The sequence below is a fragment of the Triticum urartu genome, chromosome 5A (assembly GCF_056163025.1).
Source record: "Triticum urartu cultivar PI428250 chromosome 5A, HENAU_Tu73, whole genome shotgun sequence".
Classification (NCBI taxonomy): Eukaryota; Viridiplantae; Streptophyta; class Magnoliopsida; order Poales; family Poaceae; genus Triticum; species Triticum urartu.
The window spans coordinates 397,563,480-397,581,600 of record NC_141877.1 but is presented as its reverse complement, the minus strand read 5'-3'; the positions used below and the strand labels follow the sequence as shown (position 1 = coordinate 397,581,600).

Here is an 18,121-nt window from a genome sequence, read left to right as displayed (position 1 = left end):
GAAGGAATATCCTTCGTTGACCGTGAAAGCTTGTGATGGGCTAAGTTGGGACACCCCTGCAGGGTTTCGAACTTTCGAAAGTCGTGCCCGCGGTTATGGGCAGATGGGAATTTGTTAATGTCCGGTTGTAGAGAACTTGACACTTAACTTAATTAAAATGCATCAACCGCGTGCGTAGCCGTGATGGTCTCTTCTCGGCGGGGTCCTGGAAGTGAACACGGTGTTGGAGTTATGCTTGAACGTAAGTAGTCTAGGATCACTTCTTGGTCATAGATTCTCGACCGTGCTTTGCTTCTCTTCTTGCTCTTATTTGCGTAAGTTATCCACCATATATGCTAGTGCTTGCTGCAGCTCCACCTCACATACCTTTTCCCTACCCATAAGCTTAAATAGTCTTGATTGCGAGGGTGTGAGATTGCTGAGTCCCCGTGACTCACAGATTACTTCCAAACCCAGTTTGCAGGTGCCGATGATACCGTGCAGGTGACGCAACCAAGCTCAAGGAGGAGCTCGATGAAGATCGTGTTCGTTGTGTTGTTTCATTTCCTTTCCAGACGATCAGTAGTGGTGCCCAGTTGGGGCGATCGGGGATCTGTAGCATTAGGGGTAGTCTTCTTTATTTTGGTCCCGTAGTCGGACCTTGATTGTATCTGGACGATTGTAATGCTATATTTATGTTATTGTGTGAAGTGGCGATTGTAAGCCAACTATGTACCTCTTTCTTATTCAGTACATGGGATGTGTAAAGATTACCCCTCTTGCGACATTACCTACAATGGGTTATGCCTCTAAGTCGTGCTCCGACACGTGGGAGATATAGCCACATCGTGGGTGTTACACCTTCCATTTTCTTTGACTTTGTGTCTGCAACTTACTTGGGATGAACAAAGTGCTCCCGTGCTTCAATGGTATCATCTAGCTTGGTTTGTAATCCCCATTGTCACTGCTCTTGTCTCGCTATCTTTAACCTTGTGCCTTTGGTGCAACAAGTTCCACCACACACACATGAGATTTTTAGTCTAGTCTTGACATCTGGTGTTCCACAACACGTCCATTACATCGAGAATACCATGGCAGTTAAGTAGAGGATCATGCATATGCATCAATTTCATTTCCTCTTCTTCGGCCTCCCAACATACACTGGCCAGTTCAACCTTCACCTTCTTTCTAACTATCTAGGTCGCATTAGCACAGAGCATGACCGCGAACTTTTTCCCGTTGATACATTGTCCCGAGGACTCGTAGTACAACACCAATATCCTCCTCCACTCTGACTCCTCCTAAGCAATAGTGGACCGCCCGCTAAAAATAAGTGGCTAATGCTTGGTACCTCCTCGTAAATTTTAGCGCAACTTCCTTCATCTTCTCTCCACTTCGTAAATAAGCACTGAGAGACGCTCTGGGCAGATGACAACCAAATATGGCTAGAGCAGGTCTCCTTATGCAAACCATGGAAAAGACTAATTCGTTCAGTGCAGCCTCCACTAAACCCCATTTTAATGACACATTTCAACTCAGACCTGACAAAACCTCATTTTACTCACTACCCCCTTTAAAAAGTCACAATCGACGCAGTCGTAAGCCTTGCCAATGTTTGCTTTGATCACTCCAAATTGTGCCCCTCCTCTTCTTGTATTCAACAGGAAATTCGACATCTCATAGGCCATCAACACATTGCTTGTGATGAAACGTCTCGGCATGAAATCATTTTGGTTCTTTGAAATAACCTTTGGAAGTACCAGTTTCACTATGTTTGCAAGCATCTTTGACACTAACTCATACAACACATTTTTTATGATAAACTTCTTCTCCTTTATTCATTCATAAGTAAGTAACATCGTTTACAAGTAAAGGGATAACCTCATTAGGGGAGTTATCCATCCAAACACCCGGAGAAGAAAACCTAGCTAACCTTGCTACTTCATGAGCTACTCAATTACGTTCTCTATTACAATGATCATAAGTGACATGGGAAAAATCTAGTGACATGAAAAACGGTCGTCTATAATGGATGAAGCGACTGAAAAAGAGTAGCCTTGGCTCAAGGCATTCACCACCTCCACGCTATCCGAATTTACTCCAATCTTACTGCATCCGACGGTATTAGCAAGATTCAAACTAAACCTCACTGCAATTGCTTCTGCTGTGAACGAGTCGAAGCAAAGGTCCATCTTTTCATTAGCAGCCGCTATAAATTCCCCCCTATGGTCCCGGATAACTGCTCCAAATGTTGTTGTGAGTGTGTCACTAGCAAATCCCGCATCGATGTTTAATTTCACGTAACCATACTTTGGTTTGAGCCAAGCATCTGATCGGACGTGAGACTTTGGGCTATAAGAGACGGTATAATTTGCTACTAAGGCCCCGTTCGGAAACGCTTCTGGAGCCAGCTTCCTGAAATCACTCGAGAAGCCAGACCGAACGGGACTCCTCCGAGAAGCCCGCTCCGCGGAGACGAGGAATCCCACGTGCAAATTTATCGGAGATGAGAAGCAGCGCCGGCCCAGCTTTGAAAAAAACAGAAGTCGGAGTTCCTCGTAATTACGGTAGAATGCCACCCCAAAGTGCCACAGTGCCACTCGATCGAACCGTTCCCTCGGTCAAACCCCAACCCCTCGCTCTCGCGCAGCTCCTCTGCTCTTGCAACCCTAGCTAGCCACCACCCCGTCGCCGCCCGGCCGCCGCGCCGCTGTGAGTCTTCCGCCGCCGCCCCTCGCATCTCCGCTCGTCCCGCAGGTATCCTTCCATCGCCGCCAGAAGTCCGCACGGAGTCATCTCCTGCCTCTGCCGCCACCCCCTTCCGTTGTCGCCGTCGGCAGCCGCACGAACTACTCCTGGACAGGACTGCAGATCCTCGCACCAGAGAATCCCTTCCCCCAGCTCAAGGTGAGCAGCCCCCTCCTGTACCATTGATTTGGCTAGTTTGTACAGTGTATGGAGCTGCTCTCTGCTGCCGAACGAATCACTGCTCCCGTCGAAAGCTGGCGGTGGCCGGCTTCTCGGGAAGCTGGCTATTGCCTGAAGCTGGAGAAGACCCGAAGGGGCCCTAAGCCTCTCACTGACATATTGATTTGACATGCGCTTTGAGTTTCTTCATCAATTTTCACCTTTCATACCACAAATACCAAGCCGTCGTTGCCATCGTTTCTCTGAACTTCGGCAAGTACCTTTTCTTGGGTTCTTTAACCTTGGGGATCAAGACAACAGAGGTACCTTTTCTTTAGCCGAACAGAGTTATTATTCCACCCGAAGAAAGCATTTTTTTAGAAGAACCCGAAGAAAGAACAAAACGGGAAAACATAAAACAAAACAAAAACACTCTACGCACTTATTGGGCCGGCCAGGCAGCGCTAGAGTTGGCGGGTCGTATTATTGCCGTAGGCCGAAAAGCCCTACAAGACGTCGTGTTATTGCGGGCGTGGCGTCGTCCGGCGCCGACACGAGCCCACGTTCTCCTCTCCTCTATATATCCCAGTCTCGCATTGGGGGCGGCCGCGGAGCAACCACTTCTTCACCAAGCAACAAGGAAGATCTATCCCCTCAAAAAAGATCCCCGCATCCTCCAATTCCATTGGCATACAGATTTTCGCAAGCTGATTTTAGTTTTAACATGGAGAGGTTCGCCGCTATGGTCGCCGGCCGCCGTGCCGGTGCCGCTCCGAAGCCCGCTTCCGCCGCCGAGGAGGGGGGCGAGGAGTACCTGCGGATCCAGCTGGAGGAGATCGTCATCGTCAAGGACGACGCCTACGACGCCCTCGCCGCCGCCACGGCCGCCGCGCAGTCCCGCGCCAACGCCAACGGCCAATGCGGCGGCGGCGGCGCCACCACCACGGGCACCGCGTCCACCGCCATGGAGAACTGCGCGAGGGCGGCCGCGGCGGCGCGCGTTGGGAGCTCGACGAGGCCTGCGGCCGCGCAGGGCGCGTGGACCACGGCGGCGAGGGGCGTCGGCTTCGACTAGGCGTCGACCACCCCGACGCGCTCCTTTCCCATCGGTGGGTGGGTGGTTATCCGTACGCGTCCTTGTTCCTATCCAGCATCGAAGTCGAAGATCGGGTTGATGAACTCCAGTCTAGTTATTTTTTTCGTTTTTGCTTGATTACTCGTTGGTGAGGTTGGTGGAGAGGGGATCGGTTGTATAGTAGTAGCTTGGATCGTCAAATCGGTTCTCTGGTTGATCCTGTTGCTATATAGCATGCCAATTTATCTGACGGATTTTGTTTTTGCGGCGAGATCTGTTGAGCGCATCAGATAGTTCAAGTTCGTGTTATCATCAATTCATCAAGGAATTAAGCTTAGATCAATTCAACAATTAAGCTTATTTATTGCCACAACATTGCCATGTACCTACCAGTCTACTACCCATGTAGTCATGTTTCGTTTGCTTTTCATGAGAGCTTCGACCCCTGCACAACATCACGCAGCATTGTGTTTGGGTGGTGGTGTGTTGTTATCGCGTCCTTGTTCGACCGCCAATCCTAGGGCCTTGCCTCTCCCGGGCAAATGAAAAGTCAGCACATGTTTGGTGAAAGCACATGGGTAATGCTTGATTAATGTTAGTCTAATTTGACATCTAAAAACTTTAGATGAAAATTAATCCACATGTGCTCTTGGTTTCGGGACCTGGGTGCATGAGGCCCACGGGCATCATCTCACCTCAGGTCGATTTTTTTCTTTCAAAAACGTCTTATGTTTAGTTTTTTTTTTGAGAATAACGTCTTATGTTTAGTTATATGGAGGTAGTACTTCACAAATTATTGTGCGATTTTTTCAGCAGCCATCATTTCGCTATCCAAGGCAAATTTCAATCTACAGCCTTCTTTTGGTACTTTGCGTTAGAGGGAAACTTTTCATCTACATTTGCTCTATGAGTAGTCAATCACATGGACTATATGAACATCAAGTAGATGTAGGCTAACCATTTTTTTTTACCGTGAATACCCAGGAAGATGATGTAGTTAGAGATCGCAACTTTGAGTATACCACTAGACGCGCTGAATTGTCTATCTTAGTAGAGTTGGCGAAGCGTGTCTATTGTCTCCTCCTTTGCGAGATCTTGTGAATAGTTTGTCAAAGCATAGTGCCCACAACTCCACATGTACAAAATTGAAGTGAGTTGGACGGCCATGTGCTAGCAATTCCGAACAACGGCTCAGGAGGTGGAGGCACCCTAGGGCTTCTGAAACCCCGCCCCCTGCCCATCCTTTTATAAGAGACAACCCCTTTAGGGTTTGGTGCATCCCCTCCACTATTTTCCCTAAGGCTTTGTTCGGTTAATCCCAACCCCACGTGGATTGAAGAGGATTTGCAGGGATTTTGGCTTGCAGGGGATTAATTCCCCCTCAATCCCCTTCAAATCCACCTCAACCGAACAAGCCCTAATGGGATCATGGCCAAATTAGCCTGCTCCTTTTACATCCTTCGGTTTGCATATGTTTTGACATCAATCATTTAAGTGTGTGACTCTGTTCATGCATGTTGGACATGACACGATCACTCCTACTCGGTCACTAGTTAGTGGACCCTAGTCGGATGTGTCGGCTTCCAAACATACATAAACATCACATCGGACAAACATTCACAACGTTGCATACATGTTATTCCCTTTGCCGCATGATATTGGTTAAGCTCAAGCTGGAGCACTCTTGCTCGGTTACATGACCCAAATCGTTTACTAGGTTAACTCTTTAGCCTGAATTAAGTAGCATGTCCATGCATTTATGGACCCGATCACTCGAGGCCCCGAGAGATATCTCTTTTCATTATAAAGAGGGGAAAATCATATATTTATTGACCGCGCCACATAGAATGCTTTATGACAAAGAAGAAAGCAACATTCATGACTATCTGATTACGGAGTAGCGTTTGGTACCCCTAAGTAAGTCACTACACATTTGAAGTACTAGGGGTCGAAGCTAAAGTAGTATACATGTACACAGATAGGTCCCATTCAAGGGACATTTAAGAATTCATGGGTACAACAAAATTTAATCATCATTCTGATAGCCTCCAACGCATATTTCCAATATGTCACCTGAACTACATATGCATAGCAATAGCTATATGTAGCATCTTCTCTTATATCCTTCAATACAATGGTCAGATCAGCTGCCTCACATAATTGTGATCTATCTGATGTAATTCTTGCGACGAATATTGTTTTTTCTATGTGATGATTAATTATTTTTATGATAATATGAATTGTCTATAGATGTATACTGCTCTTCGATTCACTAGTCTAATATTAAACCAATTTAGATGAAAGATAAATAGATGTAGTGGTGTCCAGTCACAGTAAGAGAGGAAAAGCTTAGACGAATTTACTCACTAATGATGAGAAAATTGTATGATTGAGGTGAACTCACAAGAGTTTCAGCCACCTCAGGTGGAGTATTAGCTTATATTTATGTATCACCGCCGTTTTGAGAGATACTACTAGTGAACCTATGAACCCCGATCCAATTTCCTCCATAAGAAACTTCTCCAAACGCTTTTATACTCGCTTTTGTTCCAGTTATTATTTGATCAAAAAATATAAAAAGCCCATGCACATTATACGCTCATAACTTGTTGCAACCAGCATAGAGATTGACAACATCACTAGAACCGTTGAGTGCACATGTGGGTTTTCTTAATTTGTTCCGCAATGTTGCTTGGCTAAGCCTAGGGTGTTATCTATATGGATTGATACCTTGGTTCTTAGTTGGGATGGGGTTGCGAACCCTTGCACTTGTGCGCCCAACAACTTGAATTCCAGGATGTAGGTAGAAGCAAAGCTGGCCTTGGGGTGGCCACAAAACCTTCACAAACACTTCCCAGGGCCTTTCCACAACTTGGAAGCTTCCAGAATGGACTCTTGCCACCTAGGAGTCCCCACAACTGCAAGAGTAATAGGTTTGGTGGAGAAAAAGTAGGGGATTACCAAATCCTAAAGTTCTAGGGTTAATCTCTGGGGTGTCCAAATAGCAAACCACAGAGCCCAAAGATTAGACTCGGAGTTTGAGGCCAAACTCCAGGGTGTCGAGTGAGAAAAACACCGAGGGAATATACAATGGGTTTTCTCATGGAGGCTTATTGTCTTGTAGATTTGGAGGGTAAGACATGGGTATAGGTAGAACGTGATCCACAAACTTGAACACTAATTGCTTCATGAAGAAATAGACTGCCACACGAAACGATGGTTGCTCCCAAAAGAACCAGGCCCCGTTCACTTCTACTTCCTCCATCCGAGTTTATTAGCCCCTCTTGTACTTTGGGTCAAACTTTAATCATGATTAGTAAATAAATATATTTATATGTAAAAAACACTAGCACCATTGAATCCAACAATATACTTTGGTGACATATAAATTATATCTTGCCAGTCGACTCTGAGGTCAAAGTTTATCAAAAGTGCAAGGGGAATTAAAAAAATATCACCATTGATAAAAAAGAGCAATGACCACTGTGTTAGTTGCCACACACTGTCAGGCCACATGGTCACACCCCTCATCTCAACGAGAGTAGCAACAACATCGCGTGACACAAATAACTATTATTTTGAATCAATTATTATTTTCAAATTGAATGGTCTATAATTAGTTGTGGAGCATATATTGGTCAACAAATCGAAGTTAGTGAATCGTAATGATTGAATTCATGAATTAAAATATTGATTCACAAAATAGAGACTATATCCTTGTAAAACTCGGTTTGTTGAGAGTGACGAATCAAGAACCCAAAATCTGGTAACCTCAAGTGTGTTGTCATGCCGAGGATATATTTTGATTCTTGCTTTGTGCGCATCCCCTGCCATCAGAACTAAATATATGACATTTCTAACCCCCTTAACTTGTGGTGGAATTTGAGGATAGCTTCAACCAACAAGTAACATGATAACATAATAAGATGTAGAAGAGACACGCTGATTTTACATGAAAACCTCCTCAACGTGAGGACTAAAAACTATAATACCAACCAGTCCACTCCAACTTTCACTATTAGCAAAATGGAATGACAGAGTCTTCTTAAACCTCTAGAGGATCACACCAAAAACAACATAAGTTACAACTTTTCAATACCAACAACCACTCCTAACCAGAGCAAACAGTAATAACTAAAAAAATGTTGAACAGAGAAACTACAATTTCTATTTGTTTGGCTGTCAGATAAATGTTTTTAAACAAACAAATTGAATATTGTGAAACTCAACATACTTGTAGTATGGCGAGTCCTCGACATGCTATCAAGAATGCATCTCAATCCAACATCCGATCTCTCATGGACAATGTCCCAAGATTGTGCACTTTTCATTCTTCAACAAACAAAAATGCCTAAACCACTCTCAAATCATGTGCAGAACAAACTCATCAAGGAACGGGCTTGATGAAGATCAACAAGGAGCCACCTCTGGACATAGCTTCTCTCCCCCCCCCCTCTCTCTCTCGTGTGTGTAGCTCTCACACAACAGCCAAAGCTCTACACTTGGACCATGAGAGATTAGGGTTTTCTTACTTTCTCTCTTCAAAGGAAGCATCTCAACAATTAATTCATCTCAGATCACAAATCCACGAACGTTATATTTCTAGGTTATGCTAGGACTAACCTACATAAGCATCCCATAACAAGCTCGAGGAAGTCAATTTATGCATTAGTTGACTCAATGATTTTTATATCTAATAAAAATCTAACGAATTTTGAAATAATGCAACAACCTAGTTTTGCACGTAGAATTTAGAAACATCGACATGTTGGGTAAGACTAAAGAGGATCTATGGTGCACCTTACAACTACCTTTTATATCTTCAGCTTTTATAAAGTCTTGCCGCGATGTCATTGGAGCTTGTGTTATTCCATCTCACATCCATCATCTTGGTAATTTGTATTACTCTTCTCACCTTAATGAGAGTTATTTTTTTGTCTTGTATTTATGCTCATTTAGTCGGCTAAACATGATCACCTATGTCTCATGGTCTTTCCAAATAAAACGGCACTCCCTTCGATCCATATTAATTGTCGCTGCTTTAGAACAGCTCTCCGAGCGAGTAGTTTTTTAAGTTTAAGTAAAACAAGAAACATGTATCAATGCATTTCCACATAAGCAAAAAACAAAAATATGATATAAAATAGCAATGTATTACTATTATGTGTTTTTTAAAACAGAAGGCAATCTTACACCGGAATATGATCAGATGGTTTGAGATTTGTAAAGTTTGACATGCTATATTTTTATTTCTGTTAATAACTCAGGTAACTCTCACCCGCAAAAAAAAATAACTCAGGTAACTCTCACCCGCAAAAAAAAATAACTCAGGTAACTCTATCATTATGGAATAAAACTTTTTTTACCCGCAAAAAATTAACTTGGGTAAACATCAAAGCTCTCAAGGCCTTTGCCACTGTAAGTCACAACCAAGGCGGTCCCAGTAGTCAGCAATTCACCCGATGGGGCCCACCAACCTCTGACTGTAGCTATTCCAAGCGTGCACACCACAGTAGCTCAGTCGTACGAGATCTCCCAAATTTCTCACCTCCCAGCGGAAAACCCAACATCCCACTCCTCCGACCCCCTCGCATCGCATCCCTGTCGGAATCGCGCATCCGGGGTTCGCCGCCCTCGCCATGGCGCAAGGTACCACGCCCTCCGCGGCCGGCGGAGGCGGAGGCGGCGGGGGTGTTTTCTCCACCCCGGCGGCGGTCGCGACGACTCCCCCGGGCACCCCCCGCGCGGCGGCGGCGGCGGCGCCGCCGGCCCCCTCCGGGCACTACGCGGTAGAGCTCTACTTCGATCCCGCGCTGGAGAACCAGGTGCTCAAGGCGTGGAACGCTCTCGCCCGGCGGCAGCTCAGCAGCCGCCTCATCGACACCGCGTCCCGCCCGCACCTCCCGCTGCTGCATCTCCCGGCCGCCGCGCTCCCCGACCCGCTCCGCCTCGCGCCCGCCCTCCGCGCGCTCGCCTCCCGCATCGACCCGCTCCCTCTCGCGCTCTCCTCGCTCGCGTCGCCCCCGTCATCCCTTGATGCGGGGGTCCTCTTCCTTTCGCCCACGCCATCGGCGGCGCTGCTCGGCCTCCACGCGCAGCTCTGCGAGCTGCTGCGCAAGGACACGGGGCTCGAGGTGCCCGACGGGTTCCGCCCCGACAACTGGGTCCCGCGGTGCGCCGTCGCCGTCGATGTGCCGCGTGGCCGTATGGCCGAGGCCTTTTGCGTGCTCCGTGAGCTCAAGCTTTTGCCTGTCTCCGGGTATGGTATGGACATTGCGCTGGTAGAAGTCGCGCCGGTGGTCAGAGAGGTCGTCTCGTACCCGCTTGGTGGCAGCGGCGGTGTTGGAGCCGATTGAGAGGTAAGATATTGTTTGCCTTTAACTCCAGCTTAATCTTGTAGTGAAATTTTTGAACCTCTGTATGAGATTGTGGTTCTTGATACGATGATTTCCTTTTTACTGAATATGTATATTCTTTTTGGTGAATTAGTAGCAACTTTAGGAGGTGGATGGAATGATAATGTGTTGAATTGAGGTGGACTAATCAGAAGATGATCGGTCATTTTTGTGTTTGCAAATATAAACTAGTTAACCGTTTGATATAAATTAATTACAAGGCACAAAATACAGTATTAAGGATGTGTTATATACTTATGTTGCTACCTGATTGTACGGATGCAATTGCTTTCTTCTTGTGACTAAGTTTATTTAAATATCTCATGACCATTAACATTAGATCTAGAAGTAGATGGTTTGGATATCGTCAATACAACTCTACACTATCAGAGGCTACATAATTAAATTGCACACTTACTATGTCATAAGTTATTTGATTCAAGCAATTGATTAGAAAGTGTTAATATTAAATTAATTTCCATTACTAACAATTCAAAAATTGAAGCACAGTAAATAGTAAAGTTAGTCAAATTAGGTCAATCAGACTACATAAGCACATTTAGAAATGTGAGTTATTTAAGTCGGACTATTGATTTGTGTTGAAAAATGCAATGCATACTTGGAATATTTTTGAAGAATATAGAAAAATATGTGACGCTAATTATTTGTTATGAAGAGGAAGTAAACTAATTACTATGTATCATGGAAAATATGAGAAGTATGGGTAAGTAGAAATTATCTAGACCTAGATATTTAAGTACAAAGATCTAGAGTAATGAGTGTTATAGCACTTATATTGTGCCACATGTCCACGATCCAATTAGGTTGTACAACATTACATATGGGTGCCACTATTCTGCACGGTAACTAAGCTAAGTAAGAAATATAGCAAAAGATAAGTAATTATGAAGATGAATAACCAACTATGAAAGTGTAGGATTAGCTGTGACAAAGCATAGTATAATAGATGGGTGTACAGTTGTATCAAGATTATGGACGATAAATAGTTGAGTTAGTCCAATCTAATTCAACATAGTATAAAATTATCCACCTTCTAGTGTTGCTAAATTTTTTTACCATCAATGATCAGAATTTTCATAAAAAAACATATCATCGAATCAATAAGCCTAATCTCATATCGATTATTGAGATCCAATTTTTTCACTTAAAAAACAAATGAATTTTGTAGAATTACACATCCAGTTCACAAGAATATGAATAAACACATCAATCATAATAAACGTAGTCAAGCCATTGGCAAAATTAAAAATTATGATATTGTACTTTGCTAAAGTAGAATAATAAAATGTATGTACCAGATTGCATGATTTTTTTTGCTAAATTAAAATGTTTTGTTTTATGTTAGGTTTGGATAAATATTTTTCTACAGTATTAAGTATATATTATATTAATAATGTTTTAAAATTGTATCTGCTAGTTGATTTGATGAAAATGTTTTGTTTTATGTTACATTCATATGTAAAAATTAAAAACTCAAAATTTACAGAAAGATGGCTTAAAAGATTCTGAACATTCTGCGATCTTATTTGGGTTTGAAGTCGGCATGTTTTTGTCCAGAAGTTTTAAGCGTTGTAATTGGACTTGAAAGGATTATGAAAATAAACAAAGAACATTGTCTCACTTATCTAATAAGTGTATTTTTGCCTTTCTGTTTAAATGTGGTAGGACGTACACGAACATAATGGCCAATGATATTAAGCGAAAAGCGATGATTTTGATTTGTGTGTGCAAACAATTTTATGAAAAAAATAGTTACCAATGATACAACAATTTTTTATATTTAAGAGTGGAAAAAATGTTTCACTGGTAAAAGACAGGTTAGATTATTTTATTATCTTATTATTTCTTTATTCTCAAATCCTCAACCATCTTTTTATTTATTTATCATTTCTTTAAGCCATCTCAAGTTAGGAATGTTTGATGCTATAAGTCAATTTCCATCCTAGGAATGGTTCAATAATTTTATAGTTTACAAGAGGTTTTTTTAAGTGTTAGGCGCTGAGGGAGCGTTGTCCCTCAACTTAGTGCAATGAGCGAGGGTCCTTAAGCGTTCTATACCAACGTTACAAATAGGAACATGGGCTCCCAACAATTTTCAAAGCATGTAAGGCATCTAAACTCGCAAGCATGTTGGGGAAGGATGAATGTGGAGGAGCTTAGAGGTCAGGGAAGGGGAAGAAAGCTGGCAGCGGCGAGGTTGGGGAAGAACGCCGGCAGCGGCAAGGTCGGGAAGAGAAGCCATCAGGCTCCAGTCTAGACAGAGGATTCCGAGATCAGGGAGGAGGGGGAAGGACTGACAGTGGAGTCGGGGAAGGGGAGCTCGAGGTCCAGCAGCACTTGGTCGGGGAAGAAGATGGGTGGTGAGGTCAGGGAATAAAGCCCCACATTTGGCCGCCTTGCTCTCCTCTGTTTTGCTCACCCCGCTCGCCTTTGTCTAACCCTAGGCGTCCGAGCGCTTTTTTCAATGCTTGCCCAAAAAGCGAAGTGGTAGGCCTGCGCTCAGCGCTTAGGCACGCCTATGAGTACACTCAGTTTCAAGCCTAGATATCAGTGACAATATTTACATGTTGATCAGAGAATGTAATCTTGCTAGCGATCTAATGCCTGATTGTTTGCAGGTGTTGTTGTAATTTGTACAATGTGAAGAACCTCCTGGATGGGACTATCATATTTAACAAAGGGCATCATAATGATAACATGGGCATCTCCTTGTCCAGTTTGCCCGATTGGTAAGAAGCTAAGTCGGAAAAAGAAGGGTAGATCATACTGTATCCTACCGCATATACAGTATTTTCTTCTTATTATTTGTTTAATCTTTTGGTTGATAATACTCCGCTACTCAGCTGTAGAAACTTCATAAACTGAAAATGTTACCTGTGTTCAAGTTTATGTAATGAATGGTCGGTTATTGTGCGTGTCGAGTTGAGGTCACTTGTGCTCTCGTCGTCTTTTTGGTCTCCAGGACTGTTCGCTGTGCATTATTGGGTAGTTGTAGTTGATGCTTCATTCTGTAAAGGATTTAGGGGTAGGCTGCAATGGTAATGCCAGTTTTAAGTGCTTGACTCCTACTACTATTTGACGTATATAACTGCTCTTCCAGCTGTCATATATTGGCAAGTGGCAATGCTTAACTAGTGATGGTTGGTGGTTCCAAACCAATCCATTTCAGGCCCTTCTAAGCTAGGCTGAACATTGTATGCCTGCACTCAAAGTTATTCTAAGGAGCTCGCCCAAATCAGGCTGTAGGCACCTTCATATCAGTTAGCGATGTCCTTTTTTTTTTTGCGAAAAGCGACGTCCTGATCTGATGGGTAACGGTGACAGAAAAAGCTCTGCAGAGCTGCCAGTAAGACTAAGGCCCTGTTTGGATCATGGGGTTAGAGCTAGTTTGGGTTAGTTGGAGGCTCAAATAACCTAAAAGTATCCAAACAGGGAGCGTTAGAGCGGGATAGTTCCATTTAACCCAACTATCCCGGTGGAGAGGTGCTTATTTGGGTTAGAGTGGGTTAGAAAATAACTCTAACTCTAACTGTGTTAGGAGAGGTGTTTAGAGAAATAAACCAGGCTTTTTTTAAGCACCGGCGCTTATTTGTACAGGATAGACGCTTAATTAAGCATCTCTCCTTTAGAAATAGGCACTGATGCTTTTAAAAAATCCGGTTTATTTTTTTAAGCATCTTTGTAAACACCTTCCATTGTAGAAGGCATAAGAGTATCCAAACAGGGCCTAAGAGGAGAAAGGCGTAGAGCGTCTCTGTCGATTTCCCATCTGGTGCTTGCTCTGGCTGGCGGGATATCATATGGCAGCAGAGCGTATCCGCTGCTGCCTGCTTGCTGGGACTCCCGCTCTCTCGATGCGATGGCGCTACCGATATCGAGCAACTGATTTTTATTGGAACGGAAATGTAACACCTCGACAAGATGCGCATTTGAGGGCGGGTCGGCGCGCCATCTGAGGAGGGCGGCACGTACCCGTGTCACCCGCGGAGCGCCGATGCACACGCAACTAACAAAAACTCTAGCACTCCGCGAAAAGGGGAAACGTTCAAGCACTAAAACCACTGTTTGGACCCTTTGATTCAGGGTTCTACGCAAAACTAGGAAAACTTGTAGGATTAGAATGTCATGTCCATTTAAATTCTACTAGTTTATTATGTCACGAGAAAAATACAATGAATTTCTTTCACAAGGCTTTGAGTTGATGATGATTTTTCTTTGAAATATAGTGCAAATCAAATAGTAAGAAAAAAATCTTATAAGATTAACTTGTCAGACCAACAGTAGAATATATTCCTAAGGATTACTTCTTTTTTGCGAGGGATATTCCTAAGGATTACAATCTTTCAATTTTTCTATGATTTATTTTTAAATCACAGAAACCCGTAACATACTGCATAATCTTTTTTTAGTTGCATTTCTGCATAATCTTGACACATGCAATTACAATCGGAAAATGCTACCTTTCAGCAGGCGGATGCAAGCGCATCGTCCGCCACTTGCTTAGCCGTTGGATCAATCCTGATCGAGCGCTCACGCTGGCCACAAGTCAGTCCTATAGCCAGTGTTTTTTCCTGTAATAAGGGTCTTGTTTCAGTAAATTTCCGAAACACAAGACTAGTTTCAGAAAGAGACAAAATGATTCGGTGGTGAAGATTTTTTCCCCTGTAGCAGGGTCTTGTTTCAAAATGTTTCTGCAATAGACTCTTGTTTCACAAAGATTAAAAATGGTTCGATGATGAAGATATTTTTCGCAAAAAGGGTCTTGTAAAAACATAGTCCGAGTTGCAGAAAGCATCGGAGTAGCGCCTCACATTAGAGAGTGAGTGGTCAGACTTTGCAACGTGAGGCATGTTTCAAAAACATCGCTCTAATTGCAGAAAATACTGAAGGAGTGCCCGACGTGAGAGGTCGCCGTCGTGCTGGAGTGGAGCTGGCAGCTGCTCGCGGGGCTGAGGCAGAGGAGGAAAAGCAACTTCGGCGAGCGGTGGCGCCTAGGCGCGTGGCGTGCTGCCTCGGTGGACCTTTGCAACAAGGTCCTTGTTGCAAATCCCTTAAGCGCAACAAGGTAGCTGTTGCAAAAGGTCCTCGACTGGCTGGGACGATAGATCGAACGGCCATTGTTATAAATGTTTCTGTAACACCGCTCTTGTTGCAAGGGAGGTCACGTTCAACGGCCAGTTAGGCGGCGGATGTTTTCTATTTGTCCGCCGGTCGACGCGTAGCGCGGCCCACAATCGGAAATCATTACAATCCTTCAAAATTTCAATGATTTTTTAAAAAAAAAATCACAGAAAGCCCTAACATTCTGCATAATCTTGACACATGCAAATTTTTTTTCCTTTCCTTGGTTCCAAATATAGGAGTGATAGTCGCACAAAAAAAAAACCATGATTGGATTTCAGTATCACTATCATCTGGAGGAGGAGGCACCTCTCCATCTCTTTACCATCTGCAGCAGGATCTCGTTCCACGTGTCGATGGGGCCGGGGAGGCACGAGTGCACGCAGTCGTTCGGCACCCGCTCCCTCTTCTTCTCGCCGCCGGCGCCGGCGAACGGGAAGGGATGGAAGTACGGGCCGGGGTGAGCGTCCGGGCGCATATCCGCGAGCCTCGTCACCTGCAGAGCCTCCACCGTCACCGCGGACCCGCGCGACCTGGCCTCGACGGCAGCCGCGATGGCCTCCTCCGCGCCCGTCCGCCACATCTCTTTGTGCATGTACGACATCTCCTTCTCTCCCGGAGCGTACGGCTGCGTGCGCGCGCACGCGTCCGGGCTGTCCCACTCCCCGTCGAAGTGCGCCGGCGAGAACGTAGTCAGCACCGCCAGCTTCTCCCGGCCGGCGCTGGAGCGGGCGATGACCTCGCGGAGGGCGTTCTTGACGGCGAGGCGGAAAACGCCGAAGAAGCCCGTCTCCGTGCGGTTCGGCTCCGGGCAGTGGTGGCACCCGATCACCGCACCGCGCTCGTAGTACATCGCCGACTGCAGGAACCACTGCCCGAAGGAGAGCACCACCACGTCGATGCCCGGGAGCTCCGCCGCCCACCGCTCGTCGGGCTGGTCGAGGTACAGCCTGTTGTAGCCAAGCCCACCCGGCGCCCACGGCTTCTCCGTGCCCTTCACCAGGAACGGCGACCAGAACACCGACACCGTGGCGTTGTGCGACCGGAACGCCCACCGCCGGAACCTGCGCTCCTCGCCGCCGTCAAGGACCAGCTCGACGGGGTACTCCGAGCCGAGGAGGCACACCAGCGACTCGCACTGGTTCCGCGCGAGCGAGTCGCCTACGAACGCGACGTGCCGGCCGCGCACCAGCTCCAGGAACTCAGCGGGCGCGAACGGCGGGAGCGCGCACCCGCGCGGCCGCCACCGCCAGTTCAGGTACCCCGTGTCCGGCCGGCCGTTCACGATGCAGTTCTGCTCGTGCTTGATCGTCGCGCCGCAGCTCGTCCCGGTGTACCGCGGCCCCGCCGCGTCCGGAATCCATTCCCCCTCCGAGTAGTCGCACTGCGGCGCCGGTTTCGACCCCTGGGTTCCTGGCGGCGCCCCTGCAGCGGTCTTCACCACCTGCTGCCTCTCACCTGCAAACCATGAACAAACAAAGAACCGCGTCATTGCGCTGGCGCACACGGACACGCCCATGGAAGCGGCAATTAATGTGCGCAGGCAGGCGATGGATTAGCGGAGTCCTTGAGGTGGTTACCGTGGGGCGGCGAGGTGGAAGTGGAGGGTGGGGCGGCGATGGGAGGAGGGGAGAGGAGGTAGAAGAGGAGGACGAGAGGGAGGATGGCGTAGAGCGACAAGGTGAGGATCTTCGTGAGGCGTGGAAGCGTCTGGTGAGGAGATGAGACGCCCATGACAGCTGAGAAAGACCACCTGGCGACTAGTTTCAAGTGGAGATGAGATCGGAAATACCGAAAATTCAATGGCGTGCTCGTGCTCGCCTGCTCACGTTATCGCCAGGCGTCCACTCTTGACGGGATGCGGGATGGCCGCGGTATTTCACGGGTGCGTACACCGATCATTTTTAATGCATAAGCTGGATGGAAGAGCCAACCTAGATACGATGCATGCAGACAGACATGTAAAAGCCCAGCGATGGGATTTGGTATTGACTACAATTAATTTCTTTCCTATTTTTCCTAACAACTTCTTCCCAAATTTAGGAATGATTAATTAAGCCATTTTATTTGTTTCCAATTGTGAGGGTCAATAGTTCCAAATCAACATCGTTGCTTCCCAAAAAGATTTGCTTCGTAGGAACTGGATCATTTGCTTCCTAAAATTTTCTTCGCTTCCTATGAAGTTTTCAGTCGTGTGGATTTTTTTTCTTGTTTGCTTCCAACACTGTATTTTACTAAACAAGAACAGATGGCCGGCCGCCAATCATGTAGTTTGAGAGGTAATCTTGAGTAAACTGTTATAGGATCCACTGCAAAAGAAAAAAGATTCAGATATTGTCATCTAACACAACTCATTATGGACAGTAAAAAGAAGGCTACAAGGTTCTTACTTATCATCCTGCAGTTCACTGTTGTCTTGTATAAAGTGTAAACAAACGTTGGTTTCCAAAAAATATTTTGCTTGGTACGAACCGGTATTGTTGCTTCTTATAAAAAATTGGTATGAACCAGGATAGTTTTCTTCCTAAAATTTTCTTTGCCTCCTAAAAAGTTTTCAGTCGTGAGGATTATTTTTCCTTGATTCGTACGCTGTTTTCAATTGTGGAGATCCTTGCAAAAACTT

The 18,121-nt window shown here is 45.5% G+C and overlaps 3 protein-coding genes across 3 annotated transcripts; 2 read left to right on the top strand and 1 right to left on the bottom strand.

Annotated features, from left to right (window-relative positions):
• The first annotated feature begins 3,458 nt into the window (after window positions 1-3,458).
• LOC125556047 (uncharacterized) lies at window positions 3,459-4,277 on the top strand. The gene has a single exon (XM_048718848.2). It carries the CDS (start codon window positions 3,611-3,613, stop codon window positions 3,959-3,961), a length of 351 nt encoding a protein of 116 aa, XP_048574805.1. The 5' UTR covers window positions 3,459-3,610; the 3' UTR covers window positions 3,962-4,277.
• Window positions 4,278-9,475: 5,198 nt separating this feature from the next.
• Window positions 9,476-13,318, top strand: LOC125509177 (uncharacterized). Its single transcript, XM_048674088.2, has 2 exons — window positions 9,476-10,320; window positions 12,996-13,318. The coding sequence occupies exon 1, from the start codon at window positions 9,601-9,603 to the stop codon at window positions 10,315-10,317; it is 717 nt and encodes a 238-aa protein (XP_048530045.1). The 5' UTR covers window positions 9,476-9,600; the 3' UTR covers window positions 10,318-10,320; window positions 12,996-13,318.
• A 2,300-nt stretch (window positions 13,319-15,618) lies between these two features.
• Window positions 15,619-17,383, bottom strand: LOC125556046 (xyloglucan O-acetyltransferase 2). The gene is made up of 2 exons (XM_048718846.2): window positions 17,079-17,383; window positions 15,619-16,956 (listed from the first exon to the last, which is right to left on the bottom strand). The coding sequence occupies exons 1-2, from the start codon at window positions 17,230-17,232 to the stop codon at window positions 15,788-15,790; spliced, it is 1,323 nt and encodes a 440-aa protein (XP_048574803.1). The 5' UTR covers window positions 17,233-17,383; the 3' UTR covers window positions 15,619-15,787.
• Window positions 17,384-18,121: the final 738 nt, after the last annotated feature.

What these genes read in the sequence shown, in the direction of transcription:
- LOC125556047 (XM_048718848.2), top strand. Translation starts at nt 3,611, where the DNA reads ATGGAGAGGTTCGCCGCTATGGTCGCCGGCCGCCGTGCCGGTGCCGCT.
- LOC125509177 (XM_048674088.2), top strand. Translation starts at nt 9,601, where the DNA reads ATGGCGCAAGGTACCACGCCCTCCGCGGCCGGCGGAGGCGGAGGCGGC.
- LOC125556046 (XM_048718846.2), bottom strand. Translation starts at nt 17,232, where the DNA reads ATGGGCGTCTCATCTCCTCACCAGACGCTTCCACGCCTCACGAAGATC. An exon ending in TTCCACCTCGCCGCCCCACG is followed by an intron (nt 16,957 to 17,078) that starts GTAACCACCTCA and finishes CATGGTTTGCAG; the next exon opens with GTGAGAGGCAGCAGGTGGTG.